General features: G+C 45.6%; 1 protein-coding gene across 4 annotated transcripts in view; it reads right to left on the reverse strand.

The window, feature by feature from the left end:
- The window catches only part of TLCD4 (TLC domain containing 4), a 97,749-nt gene that overhangs the window by 43,605 nt on the left and 35,682 nt on the right, over nucleotides 1–18,462 (reverse strand). For all 4 annotated transcript variants that reach the window (XM_054038346.1, XM_054038344.1, XM_054038345.1 and 1 more), the window contains exon 2: nucleotides 7,342–7,507. In XM_054038346.1, the coding sequence (XP_053894321.1) occupies nucleotides 7,342–7,496 (155 nt within the window). In that variant the 5' untranslated portion in view covers nucleotides 7,497–7,507. The remainder of the gene's footprint in view (nucleotides 1–7,341; nucleotides 7,508–18,462) is intronic.

The following is an 18,462-nucleotide window of genomic DNA, read 5'->3' on the forward strand; positions in this document are numbered from 1 at the left end:
CCATGGTCAACCTAAAACATCTTCACAGTGGATAGATTACTACAACCTGGTCACCTTTTGGAACCATAGACTGTAACTCATTTGTGTATATAAGTTTACTTGGAAGTGTTATTTACTCCTTCTCATAACACAAGAACTAGGGGTCACCAAGTGAAATTAATAGGCAGCAGGTTTAAAATAAACAAAAGGAAGTATTTCTTCACACAACACACAGTCAACCTGTGGAACTCTTTGCCAGAGGATGTTGTGAAGGCCAAGACTATAACAGGGTTCAAAAAGGAACTAGATAAATTCATGGAGGATAGGTCCATCAATGGCTATTAGCCAGGATGGGCAGGGATGGTGTCCCTAGCCTCTGTTTGCCAGAAGCTGGGAATGGGCGACAGGGGATGGATCACTTGATTATTACCTGTTCTGTTCATTCCCTCTGGGGCACCTGACATTGGCCACTGTCAGAAGACAGGATACTGGGCTAGATGGACCTTTGATCTGACCCAGTATGCCCGTTCTTTTGTTCTTAATCTTGTAATAACTCTCTCATTTATTTTTTAGTTAATAAATCTTTAGTTAGTTTATTACAGGAGGGCTACAAGTGTTGTCTTTGATGAGATATCTAAAGTACAAAGTGACCTGGGACTGGGAGAAACCTGAATATTTTGTGATCTTTGGTGTACTATCACTAAGTCCAGCTTGCCTGGGTGGCAAGATGGACTGGAAGGCCCAAGGAGACTGTCTGTGACTCTGTAAGGCTGTTATAGTGCTTTAGGAGTTCACATTTGTTACTGGGTTGGTGAAATCTAATTATCGATTTCCCCAAATTTGGGACCCTTGCCCTGTTTCTTGACAGTTTGCCCTGAGGTTGGCACTCATGGTCGTGAACCACTCCAGACAGCGTGACAATCACCTGATGGGTAATTATGCATCCGAAGAAGTGGGCTGTAGTCCACGAAAGCTTATGCTCTAATAAATTTGTTAGTCTCTAAGGTGCCACAAGTACTCCTGTTCTTCTTTTTGCGGATACAGACTAACACGGCTGCTACTCTGAAACCTGTCATGATAGACTTTGTATTTGTGAATCACAGGTGGAAATCAATTGTTGTTGTTGTGCAGATCATTTGCAGTTGATCATAAGTTAGTGCTGGCATCAATTGGGATGAAAAAAAAAGTGCCAAGAACTAAGATCTATGATGTGGACAAAATGAAAGAGACAGGTATGAGGAAAGGATACAGAGAAGCCATGCAGAAAATCATCATACATCTGGTAAAATAATAAATGAACATTGAAGAGACATGGAACAGTGTAAAAAATGGGATTACAAGAGTGGCTGAACAAATGTTGGGCTATAAGGCCAAAACTAAGAAAGAAAGATAGAAAATGTATTAAATACTGCAAATGAGTGACAAGTGTAGGAAGCTGAAGGAGAATAAAGAGGAGGATGGAGAGTTTAAGAGCTAGTACAATAGGCTGACTAGAGATAAAACAGAAAGCAAAGACCAACAGGAACAACTGGATAAGTGAAAACTGTAAAGAAGCAGAAGAATATACAAAGAGAAATGCAACACAAGGGTTGTATTGCAAGATAAGAGAACTGTGTAAGACATATGAATTGCAGATGTCAGTGGTGAAACACAAGTGTGGATACATAACTGAGGATTAACAAGCAAAGAATAAGTGATGGAAAAATATTCTGAAGAGCCATACAATGTGCAGAACACAGAAGATGAAATGGTCCTGAACAAGCTTCCCAGCACAAATGAGGGAGAGAAAATACTGGAATTCTTAGAAGAAGTAGTAAGTATCCCAATGGAAAGTTTCAAAAAGAAAAAGGAGCCAGGGAAGCGACAACATAACCAAAAGCTGCTGCAAGCAAGCAAGCAACACATGGTAAAGGCAATGCACAAGCTATTCTACAAGATTTACAAACTTAAACAAGGGCTGAGCGAATGGGGGAAAGCAACAGTAATACCAATCTATACAAAAGGAGATAAGAGTGAATGCAAGAACTACAGAGGGCTCAGCTTATTGACTGTGCTGGGAAAAGCATTCACCAAGACATTGCAGAGATCAAAGAGGTGTATGGAAATGGCACTTGAAAAGGACCAGACCAGATTTAGATCAGAACAATGTACAGTAGATCTGTTATTTATGATAAGATAGATATAGGAGAGGTACTTAGAACACAACCAAACCTGTTACAACAACTGTATAGACTTCAAAACAGGCTTTTGACAGCACTTGGCAGAAACAGTTATGGCAACTTATGACAATATTTGGCATCTCAAAGAAACTTCTACAGCAAGTTGATGAGTGCAGTAAGAGTAGACATGAAGCAGAGTGGATCAGGACAACCGTAGGAGTGAGGCAAGGATACACACCATAATCAGTTTTGTTCAACTTGGTACTGGAAGCCGTAATTAGTGTAGTACTGAAAGATGAAACAGGAGGAGTCATGTTACGTTTTAGGATAATGCATAACCTTAGATTCGCAGACAATATTGACCAAGGAGCAGGGCTCTAGGCACCAGCAAACCAAGCACCTGCTTGGGGTGGCACATTTTCAAGGGCGGCATTCTGGCCATTTTTTTTTTTGCTTCCGGCAGCAAAAGCCTAGAGCCGGCCCTGGCAGCAGCAGCGCGTGGTGTGCAGGGGGCACCCGCATCTTGTGGCTGGGCCGGGCAGGCTCCGAGCAGGGGACACTCGGGCGGGGGGCCGCCCCACGGGGCACTTGGAGCCACCTGCGGGTGCCGCAGGGCTGCCGCGCCCCAGCGCCACAGCAGGGGCTGGGGGAAGCGGCCCGAGCCACCCAGGGACTGTGGCAGGGCAGCCAGAAGCAGCAGCAGCAGCGGGGCCATAGAGGGCGTGGCGCTGCCATGTGGGGCCAGCATCCAGCTCTCTGGGACTCCGCTCCCTCTGGGACTGCCCTGCCCCGGCTCCTCAGCCCCCTGCCGGGGCGGTCCCCCGGCTCTGCTCTCCTGGGTCCTGGCCGGTCCTGGAGGCAGGAGCCCTGGCTGGAGGGACCCTGGGCTGAGGCGCGGCCCGGGAGCCCCGCTGCTTACCCCGACCCTGCCAGAGCCGGACTGGCTGGAGGCGAGGGGGGGAGCGGGTGGAGTCAGCACTGGTGGGGGGGAGCTCAGGGCTGGGGCGGCAGGGGGTGCGGGTGGGGGGGGGAAAGAGAGAGCCCAGGACTGAGGCGGCAGGGGGCTAGGGGGTGAGAGCCCAGGGCTGGGGTGGGGGGCAGCCAGAATTTTGCTTGGGGTGGCAAAAAACCTAGAGCCGGCCCTGCCAAGGAGGATTTACAGATAGTAATTGACAAGGTAGATCAGGAAAGCAAAAAATTCAGATTGACGAACAGCATGGAGAAGAGAAAAATTATGGCAACTGGAAGACAAGAGAAAGAACTAAAGATCAAACTCAGAGACAAAAAACCAGAACACATGGGAAAAAATTGTGTACCTTGGAGGACCAGTATTGAAGAATGGGAATTGTGAAGATGTTATCAAAAATAAAATCAGACTAGCAGTATCTGAAGGGAGTCTGTCACTCATTTAAATGACATCTTGGAATGTCTAAATTCATCAGCCATTGATGGAGGAGAGGGTATTACCACTTCATCTGGTGAGTACTTGTTAAAAGATAGGCAACAAAGGGCAGGAATAAATGGTCAGTTTTCAGAATGGAGAGAGGTAAATAGTGGTGTCCCCAGGGGTCTGTACTGGGGCCAGTACTATTCAACATATTCATAAATGATCTGGAAAAAGGGGTAAACAGTGAGGTGGAAAAATTTGCCAATGATACAAAACTACTCAAGATAGTTAAATCCAAAGCAGACCGCGAAGACTTACAAAAGGATCTCACAAAACTGGGTGACTGGGCAACAAAATGGCAGATGAAATTCAGTGTTGATAAATGCAAAGTAATGCACATTGGAAAACATAATCCCAACTATACATATAAAATGATGGGGTCTAAATTAGCTGTAACCACTCAAGAAAGAGATTTTTGCATCATTGTGGATAGGTCTCTGAAAACATCCACTCGATGTGCAGCAGCAGTCAAAAAAGCGAACAGAATGTTGGTAATCATTAAGAAAGGGATTGATAATAAGACAGAAAATATCATATTGTCTCTACACAAATCCATGGTACGCCCACATCTTGAATATTGCAGATGTGGTTGTGGCTGCCCCATCTCAAAAAAGATATATTGGAATTGGAAAAGATTCAGAAAAAGGACAACAAAAATAATTAGGATTATGGGACAGCTTCCATGTGAGAAGAGATTAATAAGACTGGGACTTTTCAGTTTGGAAAAGAGAAGACTAAAGGGGGATAGGATAGAGATCTATAAAACCCTGACTGTCATGGAGAAAATAAATAAGGAAGTGTTATTTACTCTTCTCATTATACAAGAACTAGGCGTCACTAAATGAAATTAATAAGCAGCAGGTTCAAAATAAACAAAAGGAAATATTTCTTCACACAATGCACAGTCAACCTGTGGAACCCCTTGCCAGAGAATGTTGTGAAGGCCAAGACTATAACAGTGTTCAAAAAAGAACTAAATACGTTCATGGATGATAGGTCCATTAATGGCTATTAGCCAGGATGGACAGAGATGACGTCCCTAATCTCTGTTTGCCAGAAGCTGGGAATGGGTGACAGGGGATGGATCACTTGGTGATTACCTGTTCTGTTCATTACCTCTGAGGCAGCTGGCATTGGCCACTGTTGGAAGACAGGATACTGGGCTAGATGGACCTTTGGTCTGACCCAGTATGGCCGTTCTTATGTACAAGGAAATGGTAGTTTGAGGGGTGGTCTCCTTATCTGTCCTAGCTTTGTGTTCCGTCTTTTCCTGCAAGGAAATGGTTTGAGGTGGCAAAGATTGTGTTTCCCTATCATCCCGGTAGGCTAGGTGCAGAGCCCCAGAAAATTTCTGTTTGCAGGTAGCCCAGGGATCCCAGTATGGCCATTGTGGGGCTCCATATGGGAGAGGAGGTGGCATCCAGGATTGTTCCCACCATCTGTGGTGACCTCCCCAGGCTTCCTCCTTGTCTCTATGACTAACATAGAATGGGTTCCTATAAAGGTGGGTGGGAGAGCCCTACACCGAAATATGAGAGGCTGAATGGACTCATTGGAGGTCCCCTTCATCTTCCATTGAACTATGAGGAGGAAGAGCCCCAGCTGAAAACAGTGCGAGGAGTCAGGCAGTACTGGTGACATATGAATGTCCAGTGACCGAGCGGGACTTGGTGCCAAGAGGCATTTGGTGCCCATGATCAGCAGCGATTCCTGTTCCTCTGCTACAGTCAAGTCCTTCAAGTACCTAAATTCTTGAGGTACCGAATAAAGCATTGGTACCAACGTGATGATCTCTCTCAAAGTGGACAGTACCAAAGGTTTGGATTGCTCCAACAAGGGCACAGACAGAGGCAGATGCTTCGACTTACAGCATACCAAGGGACCTGTCATGGGGCAGTACTGGAGGTAGGGTTGTGTCCAGTTATACCGGCTGGAGGAATGTCTCTCCTTGCCATCTCTGACATGCCCAGATGGTACTAAAGCTTGCTTGGAGCTGAGTTTGTTCTTAGAAGAGCTATGGGGTTTCCTGGCTCCACTGGTACTGCCGGGGTAGCCTGTAGCCTGAATGGTACTGGGCAGAGAGGTCGACAATTCTGACACCATTGACCCAGTGGGAGATTGATGTCTTTTAGGAAGAGACTCCCTGCAAGGTGAGTTGGAGTTCCTCTTCCTGGGGCTTCTGGAGGTCTCAGAAACCTTCCCTTTTCTGGGGGAGTGATGAACTGAGGTTGACAGGGCACTGGATGTGTATGGAGACTGATGTACTTGAGGGGAAGTCTCCTGACCTGCCTCTGAAGCAGATAAAAGAGAACATGCCATCATAAGCCTCAGCTTGATCTTCCAGTTCTTCTTCACCCTGCATTTAAGGGCTAAACAGAAGTTACGCTCCAGTGAGATGTGCAAGTCTTCCAGGCAGCGAACACACTTGGAGTGGTCATTGCTAGCCGGGTTGGCCTCTCGGCAAGTGAGGCATCATTTAAAAGAGCTGAGCATATCCTCCCCAGGAAAGGAAACCTTCCGAAAGGAAGGAGAAAAAAAAATGTAAAACTAAACTAAACAGCTATACTAAGCTAAACTAACAATAAAATTTTAATAGATGAGGCACACTCAAGGTGGACACGCTAGAGCTCCATCTCAGGCTGAGGCTGATGAAAAGGAACTAAGGGTGATTCACCCGTCCAGTCAGATGTAGCCTCAGTGCGGGGCACGAGGCTGTGTAGGGTGCATGCACAAGTCAAATGGACACTGCCAGCAGAAATCTCCAATTGAAAACACATGCTGTAGCGGGGTGGTCACCCCGCTCCTGCCCAGAGAGGTTAAAAGCAGCCCTGGAGAGGGTTGTGGCTGGGGAAAGGCTGACTGGGGAAGCAGCCACAGCTGAGGCCATGCCCCAATCAGACCACTGCTGGCCCTATAAAAGAGCTGTGAGCCAGGAACTCTAGACACACTCTCTCTCTCTAGCTCCTTAGAAAGAGAAGGACCTGGCTGCCTGGGAAGCTAAGGAGGGTACCTTGGGTGGAGCAGTGCTGGGGAAGGGCAGAGGGAGCTGGGGAGCTCCAGCCTAGCTAAGCCCCAGACTGCAGGCCAAGTTAAGGGTCCACAAGGGTACTAGGGCTGCAGAGAGGCAGCCCAGGAATAGGCAGAGGCAGCTGGTCCAACCCCCCCTTGCCGATGATGAGTGGTTTATAGACTGCAGTCTGCCCCAGGGAGTAGGGGCTAGATGAAGACTGGCAGTAGCCACTGAGGCAAAGTGGGGATAGGGGGCTCCTCTGGGAGGGCAGATCCAGAGACGGAGGGGTTAGTGCTGGGGGCAGAACCCTGTTATACAAAGGCACCGGGGTCCTGGGAGGGATACGGGGGCCAGCGGGACGTGAGACACCAGCCTGCAGAGGGCGCGCCGGGCTGGAAGAGCTAATTCCTGAGACAACCAGTAGGAGGCGCCGCGCCAGTGCGTCGTCGCCCTGCCACACATACACATGTGAAGTAGTGTCCCATAAGAGGGACACTACTCAGAGAAGAAAGAAGACCTCTTACATACACATTCCTTCTTTGCATGCCTTAAAAAAGCTAGATGTAATCCAGCATTTACAGTAAACTGGAGGGAATTTTGCTTAGATCTTCACATAGCTTTTGGGAGATGGGGGTATTTTCATAATTTTTACATCCTCAGTTATATGCTGTTATATATTTGGGAGCTTGAAAATTACTAAATTTCTGAATCAATTCATTATTTGTATTTATTTTTAAACACTTTACCTTGAATTCCATTCAATCTTCCTTTTTTGGTTGAGATTATTAAAAGCAGGAGTTATTCTTGTTGATGCCCAAGAACTTAGAACATGGAACAGAAGCTGAAATATGGTAAAACTGGTAACAGCAGTGCCAATAATCAGTTTGTTGAAGGTAGCCATTATTCTTCAGCCTGTTAATTGGAATGGCAGAATTACTGTCTCAGTCCAGACATTGATTAAACTATTTTGTTTAAGTAGCTGCAAAAAGAATTTTAAGCCTCCAAGATAGTAATTTAAGCAGAAACAAAAATAAAATGTAGTGCTACACAGAACACAATAATCTTCAGATGTAAAACAGTGATATATTAAGTAGCCATTTGAGTTGCCCTATTAAATAGTGAATGTGTTCAGTCTGTACCTGAGGCGAGGGAAGGAGAGATGGGGAAGAAGCGCAAACAATTTTTTGGACATTCCTAGATATTTTCTAGACCAGGGGTGGGCAAACTATGGCCCGGGGGCTGCATCTGGCCCTTCAGATGTTTTAATCCGGCCCTCGAGCTCCCGCTGGGGAGCAGGGTCCAGGGCTTGCCCCACTCCGACGTTCCCGTCAGGGAGTGGGGTCAGGGGCTTGCCCCGCTCCGCATGTGCTGTGGCTCCTGGAAGCAGCAGCATGTCCCCCGCCCCCTGGCTCCGGCTCCTATACATAGGGGCAACCAGGGGGCTCCACACACTGCCCCGCCCCAAGTACCGCCTCCACAGCTTCCATTGGCCGGGAACTGCAGCCAATGGGAGCTGTCTGGCTGCGCCTCTGCGTAGGAGCTGGAGGGGGGACATGCCACTGCTTCCAGGAGCTGCTTGAGGTAAGCGCCAACCAAAGCCTGACCCCCTTCTGTGCCCCAACCCCCTGCACCAGCCCTGATACCCCTCCCACCCTCCGAACCCCTTGGTCACAGCTCAGAGCACCCTCCTGCACCCCCAACCCTCATCCCCAGCCCCACCCCAGAGCCCGCACCCCCAGCTGGAGCTGCACCCCAACTCCCAGCCCAGAGCCCCCTCCCGCAGCCTGAACTCCTCATTTCTGGCTCCACTCCAGAGCCCGCACCCCCAGCTAGAGCCCTCTCCCCTTCCTGCACCCCAACCCCCAATTTCATGCGCATTCATGGCTCGCCATACAATTTCCATACCCAGAGGTATGGCTCAGGCCAAAAAGTTTGCCCACCCCTGTTCTAGACAGACATAGCTGACAAAGGCTCCAGTTGTGGAACTAGGAGTCCGGTGGCACCTTAAAGAGTAACAAATTTATTTGGGCATAAGCTTTCGTTGGTAAAAAACCTCACTTCTTCAGATGCATCTGAAAGCTTATGCTCAAATAAATCGGTTAGTCTTTAAGGTGCCACCAGACTCCTTGTTGTTTTTGTGGATACAGACTAACACGGCTACCCCCTGATACTTGAGTTATGGAACTATTATTTCAGACTTATGGAAAGAATTTCAGCACCATTCTCAGGGATTTAACCATTTGACTTCAATAGAAGTTAGAGGGATTTGCAAAACTAAATTTCCATACACCATATAGATGAGGAAAAAAAAACAGTTATCCCCAACTAGAGCTTCCATACTGAACTCCATTTACATTCCTGTATCCCAAAAATAATCCAACCCTTTCACAAGAGAAGCTAAACAAAAGAAAGACAGGATAACTCATAGCCCTGGTCTACACTGGGAGGGGGGCGGGGGGTTGACCTAAGATACACAACTTCAGCTACGCGAATAGCATAGCTGAAGTTGGCGTATCTTAGGTCGTCTTACCTGGCCGTGAGGACGGCGGCAAGTCGACCGCTGCCGCTCCCCTGTTGACTCCACTTCCACCTCTCGCGAGCTGGAGTTCCGGAGTCAACGGGGAGCGCGTTCAGGGATCGATTTAGCCGCGTCTAGATGAGACGCGATAAATTGATCCCCAATAGCTCAATCTCTACCCGCCAATCCAGCAGGTAGTGAAGACCTGCCCGTAGTAATTAAAAGATTTAAATACTTTCAAAGGCAATATTCTTAAACTGTCTTAAGAGACCAGCGTATAGAAATAGCTTTTAAGTGTACTTTGAAGACCTTAAATCTAATTGAAGCACAGCTGCTTAATCAAGACTTTGACTAATATTTCACACATGGTAATAACTGTCTAATAGTCAGCATCTTTCTCTAGAATGTCCTAGAAGTAGAGTCTTTCTATATAAAAAAAGGGGCAGGAAATGCCCATATCACCTTCCCTCTGTTCCCCTGGAGCTGGCAATAGCCAATGGGAATTATTTGCTTACACTCCATCTGCAGTCAGTGTGTTAGGTATACATACACTAACTGGTGGAAGCAGTAGTTGGGCCTGTTTAGTAAATCTGTGGAATACTTTGAGGTGTGTGACAGAGCTGTGATCATGTATGAAGAGATCTGTATCATGCTCCTTCGTGTGAAAACAGGGATGCATGTATACCTTCAGTATGAATAATTTCTATGCAGAATTGTGTAGGTTATGTCAGTAGCAGAGCATAGGGCTTTTATTACAAGAGATATTGTCAGCAGTGAGGTGGAATATGAGAGGATTCTTATGATGGTTAAGTAAAGTGTAGGTTGAGACAGTATCATGTGAGTATGTGTAAGAGAGGTATAAAAGGTATAAAAGGTGAAGTGACTTTTAAATTGTACAGGTGTGGTATTCTTTCTGGGGAGTTGACCAAGTGTGTGAGCCTATGCCAGGATCTGGAACCTCCTGAATTTTATAGTGCCACCGGCCAGCATGAGGTATTGCTCAAAGAGAGTAGAGGGAAGGTGGCATAGAGAACTTTCAAACAGACAAGCAAACAACAAACTTTTAATAGTGTTAAATGGAATCCTGCGGGTGAGAGTGAATGGGTTGTAAAAAGAGGGGAAGAGTTTGTACATTTCAGCAACTGAGGGGTTGATAGAATAAAGATATTATTATTAACGTGGTGTATTGGGACACTGCTAAAAGACAACAGAGTTAAGGTTGCATGGGCACGTTAACTGTACATTTCATGTTTTTCATAAATTTGAATTTTGCTCAACTCAGCATTCTGCAAGGAGACAACATACCACCAAGCAATCTTCGCTCTGCATTAATGTAGTTTTTTGCCAATGGATTTTAGCTTTTTTGAACAGGCAAAGATAAGTTGTTGGTAGGAGTCAGTAATCATTTAGGCAGTTGTACATATCAAGTCCCACAATTTGCATACCAAGCCAGCAAGGCCTAACCACCCCATCCACCAAGGCCAAACCAGCCCTGCTTTGACACACATCCACAACCACACTCCTGACCCATTCACTGCATTCCCCCCTCCAACCTGGCCCGCTTCCCATTACTGTACCCTGGCCCTCACCAACAAGCAGGGAACACATCCCACCGAAGTCTTCACTCCTTGGTATCCAAACATTTCTATTGCTGTTACTTCCCACCTCCAACCTCTATCCCCAATAACATGACTCACATGGAGTACTGGCGTGAAGGATAACTATGTTATAGTGGACTGGTATTCCGGGTCATGTTTCAGAATGATTGGAAGGTGGAGTGTGTGGCAGTGCCAGCAAGAGATAGGGTTTCCGTTCCAAAATATGGACAATTTTATGTCTCAGAAAAAGATCCTCTGATCCCTGTCCAACAGATGTACCTCATCTCCAAGAAACAGTGAGGCAAGAGAGCTTGTAATATTTCTATGGCAAACAGTACACATTTTCCAGTCATCCATGAACCCTCCAATTTCCCAATTAATGTTCTTCCAATACTTAGTACTAGCTTTCACATTGCCCCTGTAGTCATTATTCAGATGCTCAGACAGATCAGAGAAAACTTTCACAGCTGTTGGACATAAATCTCTGATGTGGTCCAAATCTCCTTTCATACATTGTCCAAGGTGTACACCAGGAATAAGGCCCAGATCATTTCCATCCAAGTGAATCACCACAATGTCCAATAGATCACAACCTCTTCATCACCAGTTAGATGCTGTAAAGTGGGCAAAACTTGATGCCAATACTAGCCAGCTCTCTCCACCCAAATCAGCCTGTAGTCAGCAATCCCCTGTTATGGTGTACTCCTTGCTCTCATGCAAACTTCTGCAACATCATGATCCAGGAATCACCCAGAATCAACACAGTGGCAACCCTGGCAGCACACACATTTATTCCCCCTCAGAAGTCCAGGTGCCTGGGCTTCAGTTCCAAACTTCCATACTATGTGTCTTGGGGGAAAAAAAACCATACATCTGCCCCAAGATCAGAAAGTAGCCACTTGTTGCCCCTGCCTCTCCCTTCCTCCAGGGGCTAGTAAAATACAGGTTTTCCCAAACAACCAATTCAAGGCTTGCCTACCACCCATCCTCATTTCCTGCCCCCCTCCACAGCCGCAACTCCTCTCCCTGTCCCCATTCTCTTGACTATCATACACAGAGTCTTCTGTCTCTGGCTTTTCCCCACCTAATATAACAAAAATTTTGGTTAGACTATTCTGCTGTCTTCACAGTAAACCTCCCCACAAAATAAAAACACATTATATTATCACAGACAACTTGCAGCAAGCCACATGAGTTGTTAAGCCTTTATTGCACAGCTGTACAAAGGCTTGAACTAGAAACATCAGTGCCAGGTTGTTCACCAGCAGGCAATTGCATTGGCACATTCCCTTTTACTTCCAAGGCAAGCATGAAGTGGCTGTGTAGAAACCCTCTCATGTTTTTTTCTTTACTGGAGCATTTGCACTGTAATCCTTCCTGACTGTACATCTGTGCAAGTGAAGAAGTGAAAAATTTCTTTAAAATGATTCACAGGTGGATCCCCCAGAGACTTAGTGAGTGCCATGCACTGCCCTGGGTAAAAAACTAACCAATGAAGATCATTTTGACCTACATCACAGCAATAGTTTGATTTCATCCAGTCATTAGTGCCTCTCAGTTTAACAGTACAACACAAGGCAGCAGAAGGAAAACTGCGGGGAGGGAGAATACCTTTAAGTCGGGAACCCCAATGACCCCAAACTTGTGATATAGAATTATTCTACTTAACGGCCAGGGGGCAAATTTGTCACGTACACACGGGATCCGCTATAGGTTGTCTTAACTCAGGAAGTTCCTTCGAGAGGAAATGTAGCCAAACTCCAAACCTATAGACAATGGAACTCCCTGTGCCTGTATCCTATAGATAACTAACTACTTAGTTTGCAAAATAACAAGGGTGGGGGGCAAGTAAATGAACAATAAGGGGTCATAAGAGGGGCAGATACATGTAGCTTGCTAATTATGTAAGGTAATGATGGCAAATTTTGGCCAATCATAGAGCGATAGATTATCATAAGCAACTGCATATAATGCTTTGGTGTAAGTGTTTTCTTTGTTCTTGCTGACTTATGAGCTCGAACCCAATTGCAATTGAAATAAACGGATCGCCCCTCCCGGGGCTCCTTGCTTGGCTAGCTGTGTCCGTCTTGCCTTATTCCTCAGCTGGAACGGACAGAAATTTCTATGACAGTTTTGGCGACCAAGAAGGGACTTCTCCAGCTCGGAACCGCTCCGGGGCCCCTCCCTCGAGAAGGACCAGCGCTGAGTTTACCTTGGGTTGTATTGTCTTGGGAGTTGGCACCCGGCGGGGACAATAAGGAGGACTCTGAGAGACGGACCACAAGCAACGAGACAGATCGCGTTGGAAGAGGCCTCATCAGGAGACGGGTAAATTGTCTCTGTTTTGTGTTATGTGTACACGGGGGTCTTAGACCCAACGGTTTCCTTGGGACAGCCTCGGTGAAATTACTGGGACATCCGTCTGGCAGTTAAACACTTTTAGAGTGCCAGCCCAGTATAAAAACAAGTTTCGGATGACAGGAGATTACCCAGGCAGGAACAGAGGCTGACTGGATAGGCTGGGTGGTCTCCCCGGGACATAAAGGAAACCGTCACTGACTCCAGGGCTTTGTTCTCAGTAACACTGCGGATGGTGGAGAACTGAAGCAGGGAATTTAGGAGTCAGTTAGACCTGACTTGGGAAATTGTCAGGTGAAATTCGATGCCAGCACACTTCTGGGATGTGTTCTCAGGAATTGGGGAAGATTTCGCCTCAAAACTTTGAGAGCCATCCTGGAAGATTTGAGACCAGAACGAATGAATTATTTGTATTTGTTTTATAGACTGTAATTTTAAACGGAATTAAGAAGGCAGGGCAGAGAACTACTAATTGGAGTAAAGTAACTTCTGTCCATCAAGGCCCAGATGAACACCCCTCAGACTATTATGAAAGACTGATAAAAGCTGCTAGGTTGTTTGGGGGTCTAGATCTTAAAGCACAGGCAAATATGCCAGTGGTAAGAGGATTGTTTAGAGACCAGGCTGCAGAAGATATCAGGTGGAGAGTAAATGATATGGAAAATTTGCAGGGATGCCTCTCTCTCTCTCTCTCTCTCTCTCTCTCTCAGATAGTGGCTATTGCCACCAGAGTGTTTAATGGGTGAGAAGCCCGATGAAAGGCTGAAAGGGTGAAGGAAGAAAAAGGGAAATATAAGAATATTGGTGGCTGTATTGAAGGGAGCAGAGCCTGGTGTCGGCAGAGGTCGAGGAAGAGGACAAGGGTTCTTTGGTAGAGTGGGACCCAATAAAGGGGGGGGGGGTCCAGAGGACTTTTAATTTGTTATTACTGTCATCAAGAAGGGCACATGAAGAGAGATTGTAAACTGAGAGCCCAGGGACAACTTAAACCTCCTCAAGGTGTTAATAAGGGCCAAGGTCCAGCTTGGACACCGCCTAATCAACCCTTCCAGGGGGTAATGCAGAATGGGGGACTTTATGACTGATGGGATGAAGGGGGTTCCACATTGTTATGTTGCGCAGTGTTTTCCTTATCCCGCAATGATCCCCTAGTTCCTTTGATGATTGGAGGAAAACAGAATGATTGCTTATTAGACACAGGAGCCACCCTTTCCACCCTTACTGATTTGGATCTTCCTAAGAGTGGCAAAATTGAACGTGTTATGGGAATTGAAGGAAATCCTTTTTGTTGTCAGATTTCCAAACCTTTAAACATACACATAGGGCCCCTGTCTGAGGAACACGCCTTCCTACTTACCCAAGGACCAACCAGTTTATTGGGACACGATTTGCTGTGCAAACTCCGGGCTATTATTCACTGCTCTGACCAAGGCATTCTTTTGAGCCTGCCAAATGACTCTGTCATTCCCTTGATGGCTCTAATGAATCCCGAAACTCCTTCAAATTTAGCAATGCTTCCCAAGGATTTGGAAAATGCTGTCCCACCTTGGGTATGGGGAACAAAAACACTGACGTGGGATTACTAAAGTCAGCTGAGCCAGTTTGGATACGTGTTAGGACAGACATAGACCCCCTCGCATTCCCCAATACCCTCTCCCAAGAGAGGCAATAGAGGGACTGACTCCTTTAATTGAGTCATTTTTAGGGGGTCATCCCAGATATCATGGAAGCATCTCCCTCAGGGGTATGCGGAATCCCCCGCTATATTTTCAGCTGTGTTGCATAAAGATTTACAAGATGTAATTTTCCCAGGACAGTCTATGTTGCTTTTGTATGTGGATGATCTTTTATTATGCTCAGAAACACAAGAAACTAATGAGCAGGACTCGATAGAGTTTTTATGTGCCTTAGCAATGAAAGGACACAAGACGTCACCCTCAAAGATTCAATCTTGCTTACAGGAGGTGAAATATTTAGGGCACATACTAAAACCAGGAAAAAGAAGCCTTGCTCAGGAAAGAATAAGTGCCATTTTAAATGTACCCCAGCCCAAGACAAAGAGACAGTTAAGGGGATTCCTCAGCATGGCAGGATTCTGTAAGTCCTGGATTCCTGAGTATGGGGAAATGTCAAAACCACTAGTGCAGATGACCACTAAGGATGAACCTGATCCAGTGAACTGAACTAAAGATGCTACCGAATCCTTTGAGAGTATCATGACAGCCCTTGCATCGGCACCTGCTTTGGGACTCCTGGATGATAGGAAACCTTTTACCTTATTTGTTCATGAAAGGGCGGGAGTGGCCTCTGGTGTTCTTATGCAAGCTTTAGGATCACAGCAACGGCCTGTGGCCTATTTTTTCAGCACTACTGAATCCTGTTGCAAGAGAAGTAGTAGAATGTTAAAGCCCTAGCTGCTGCAGCTTTGGTAGTTGAGAAAGCTCAAGAATTGGTACAGGGACATCACCTAGTGGTAAAAATTCCACATGCTGTTACTCTCCTTCTAAATTAACGAAATATCCAACCTTTCACTAATGAAGGATTGACTAGAGAATCAGTGGATGGTGTAGACCTTGCCTGGACTGAAACTTAAATTCACTCGAAAGGGAACCCCTAGATAAGGTCCCCAGTGTGGGAGCGATGCTTGTTGGCCGACTGGCAAGGCCAACCCGAAGTAGATGACTACAGGACAGCCAAGGCCCTAAACGACTGATATCAGTTTTTGATGGATATAGAAGATTGGACTGTATTATTTGGATTAACGTTTATTGCTCTTTTTTTCTTTTATTTGTTGGTATTTTAACCTATTGTGAAAATGTTTCCTCTGTTGATTTTGTTGTTTTTCCCTTCCCTTTCTTATGGCCATAATAATTTCATTAAATTTAGCCATGCGATGAGGAATAGAATCCCAGAACGGAGGAATGACTCATGCTGGGTGTGCACCTCGGTGCCTCCCGATGCGGAATGAGGACTTTCTTTCCTTCCTATCCCTTTGATGGCTGCAAATATTACTCATTCATAGGTGTATGTTACTCCCCATCAGGCTACGACTCATACCTAGCAACAAGAAGGTATAAGCCCTAACTCCAGGTATTTGTTAACCTTCAAGGTGCAGGGTGAGTGGTGTCTCCTGGGAAATGGGCTAGGCCTGTTTTTAGGGAATAGTACATGCAAATACTATGTGGGCCCAAATGGTGATGGAGAGTGGGTCACTCCCTTTGTTTATTGTTTTGACACCACTGATGACATTAACCAGAAGGGTGTCTGCGCCAATAGTGTCTGCTATGAAAGCTGCACTATGGTATGGGAAAACTCCAATGGACAATGTCTGTATGCAGGCAGAAATGTAGAGACGGAGACATCTCCTCGAAGCACGGGCCTATTGGGTTTATGGGACGTTATACATCCCTGTTACAAAAAGCGTTGGGAGTGACATGGTATACTCCTCCCGGCCCTGTTCCATCAGGGTTCAGTTCTTACTGGGAGTGTGGAAATAAAGCCTATCATACCCTTCCAGTACACTTCTCAGGTTCTTGTTATCTTGCCTGTATGTTACCCCCACTCGTATTGTGAAGCAATTACATAAAGGCAAGATTAGAAATGTAAGGGACACTAGCAAACCTCAAGCTGAAGAGGATGCAGCCCTTGAACCAATGACATGAACAACATTCCCTAATAATCGCAGACTTAGGAGAGGGGTTATAAGACTCCGGGTATTTTATAAATTATGGCTAATGAAACTGCTACAATAGTTACAAGTCAAGCCACTGAGCTTAAGCAACTTAGACAGTTAGCTTTACAAAATCATATGGCTTTAGATATTTTTTTTTTGGCAGCTCAAGGAGGAACTTGTGCCCTCATAGGCCAAGAGTGTTGTGTATTTGTGAATGACACCTATAAAGATACCTTTGACAGAGCAGCCCACTTAAGAGACATTGCCCGAGACAGGTCTGCTGAAGGTAGCTGGACAAATGATTGGTTTGATAGTTTATTTTCCTGGTTCCCTTCCTTAACAGGCTGGCTAAAGGGACTCCTGAAAGGAGGTGTTATGATTTTACTGATGATTGTGTTTATTTTTTTTATGTGTGTTTAAACTGTCCATGTGCAAAATCTCTAAATGTGCTAGGACAACTAGCAAATCAAAGGGGATATTTCTCTCTTTACAAGAAAGATGGGTTTTGGCAAAGGCAGGAAACCATGCCAGATGCTGATATTCTGACCCCTACATATTTGCTGTAATACTCCTACTGCTGTGAAAAGTGTGATCATGAGCCCATTACATGGGTCATGATCTAAGGGGGGAAATTGATATAGAATTATTCTACTTAACGGCCAGGGGGCAAATTTGTCATGTACACACGGGGTCAGCTATAGGTTGTCTTAACTCAGGAAGTTCCTTCGAGAGGAAATGTAGCCAAACTCCAAACCTATAGACAATGGAACTCCCTGTGCATGTATCCTATAGATAACTAACTACTTAGTTTGCAAAATAACAAGGGTGGGGGGCAAGTAAATGAACAATAAGGGGTCATAAGAGGGGCAGATACATGTAGCTTGCTAATTATGTAAGGTAATGATGGCAAATTTTGGCCAATCATAGAGCAATAGATTATCATAAGCAACTGCATATAATGCTTTGGTGTAAGTGTTTTCTTTGTTCTTGCTGACTTATGAGCTCGAACCCAATTGCAATTGAAATAAACGGCTCGCCCCTCCCGGGGCTCCTTGCTTGGCTAGCTGTGTCCGTCTCTCCTTATTCCTCAGCTGGAACGGACAGAAATTTCTATGACACTTGGATCACTAGTGATCCCCTGCACCCCCCTGAGGCACACCAAATTTTAAAGCAATTGGTTGGATTTTAGAGCGCTTACAGGAGTTGAGCTTTAAAGCACATAAAATGGTGAGAAGAGAAGCACTCTAGCCTTTTTTCTGTATTTGTGCATGTGCGCTGTAAAAAAAAATGTACATTCTTAAATATTGTTATCAATTTGGTCACCCAAAGATTTAGTGGGTGCTGTGCACTACCTTGGGTAAAATTCAACAGACAGATATTTTGACCCACAGATTGCTAGCTCTGCACAAAAATATCCACCTAGAAACTTTTTGAAAAATGGCAATTTTGGGTGCTTATATCTCTACAACTCCTAATTCAAGTGACCCCAAATTTGGATCACTATTCTTACTCTGCATCCTCCTAAGGCACACCAAATTTCAGAGGAATCCAACTGAGCATGTTGATTTTGGAAGACTTCAAAAAGTCAAACTTTATACAGAAATCGTGACGCAACCTGCTGCTGCACCACTATAATAAGGCTACATCTACACTTCAGACTGGGGTGTGATTCCCATCTTGAGGACACATATCTGTCCTAACTCTGGTCGAGCTAATGCAC

Source organism: Malaclemys terrapin, chromosome 8 (assembly GCF_027887155.1).
Source record: "Malaclemys terrapin pileata isolate rMalTer1 chromosome 8, rMalTer1.hap1, whole genome shotgun sequence".
Lineage (NCBI taxonomy): Eukaryota > Metazoa > Chordata > Testudines > Emydidae > Malaclemys > Malaclemys terrapin.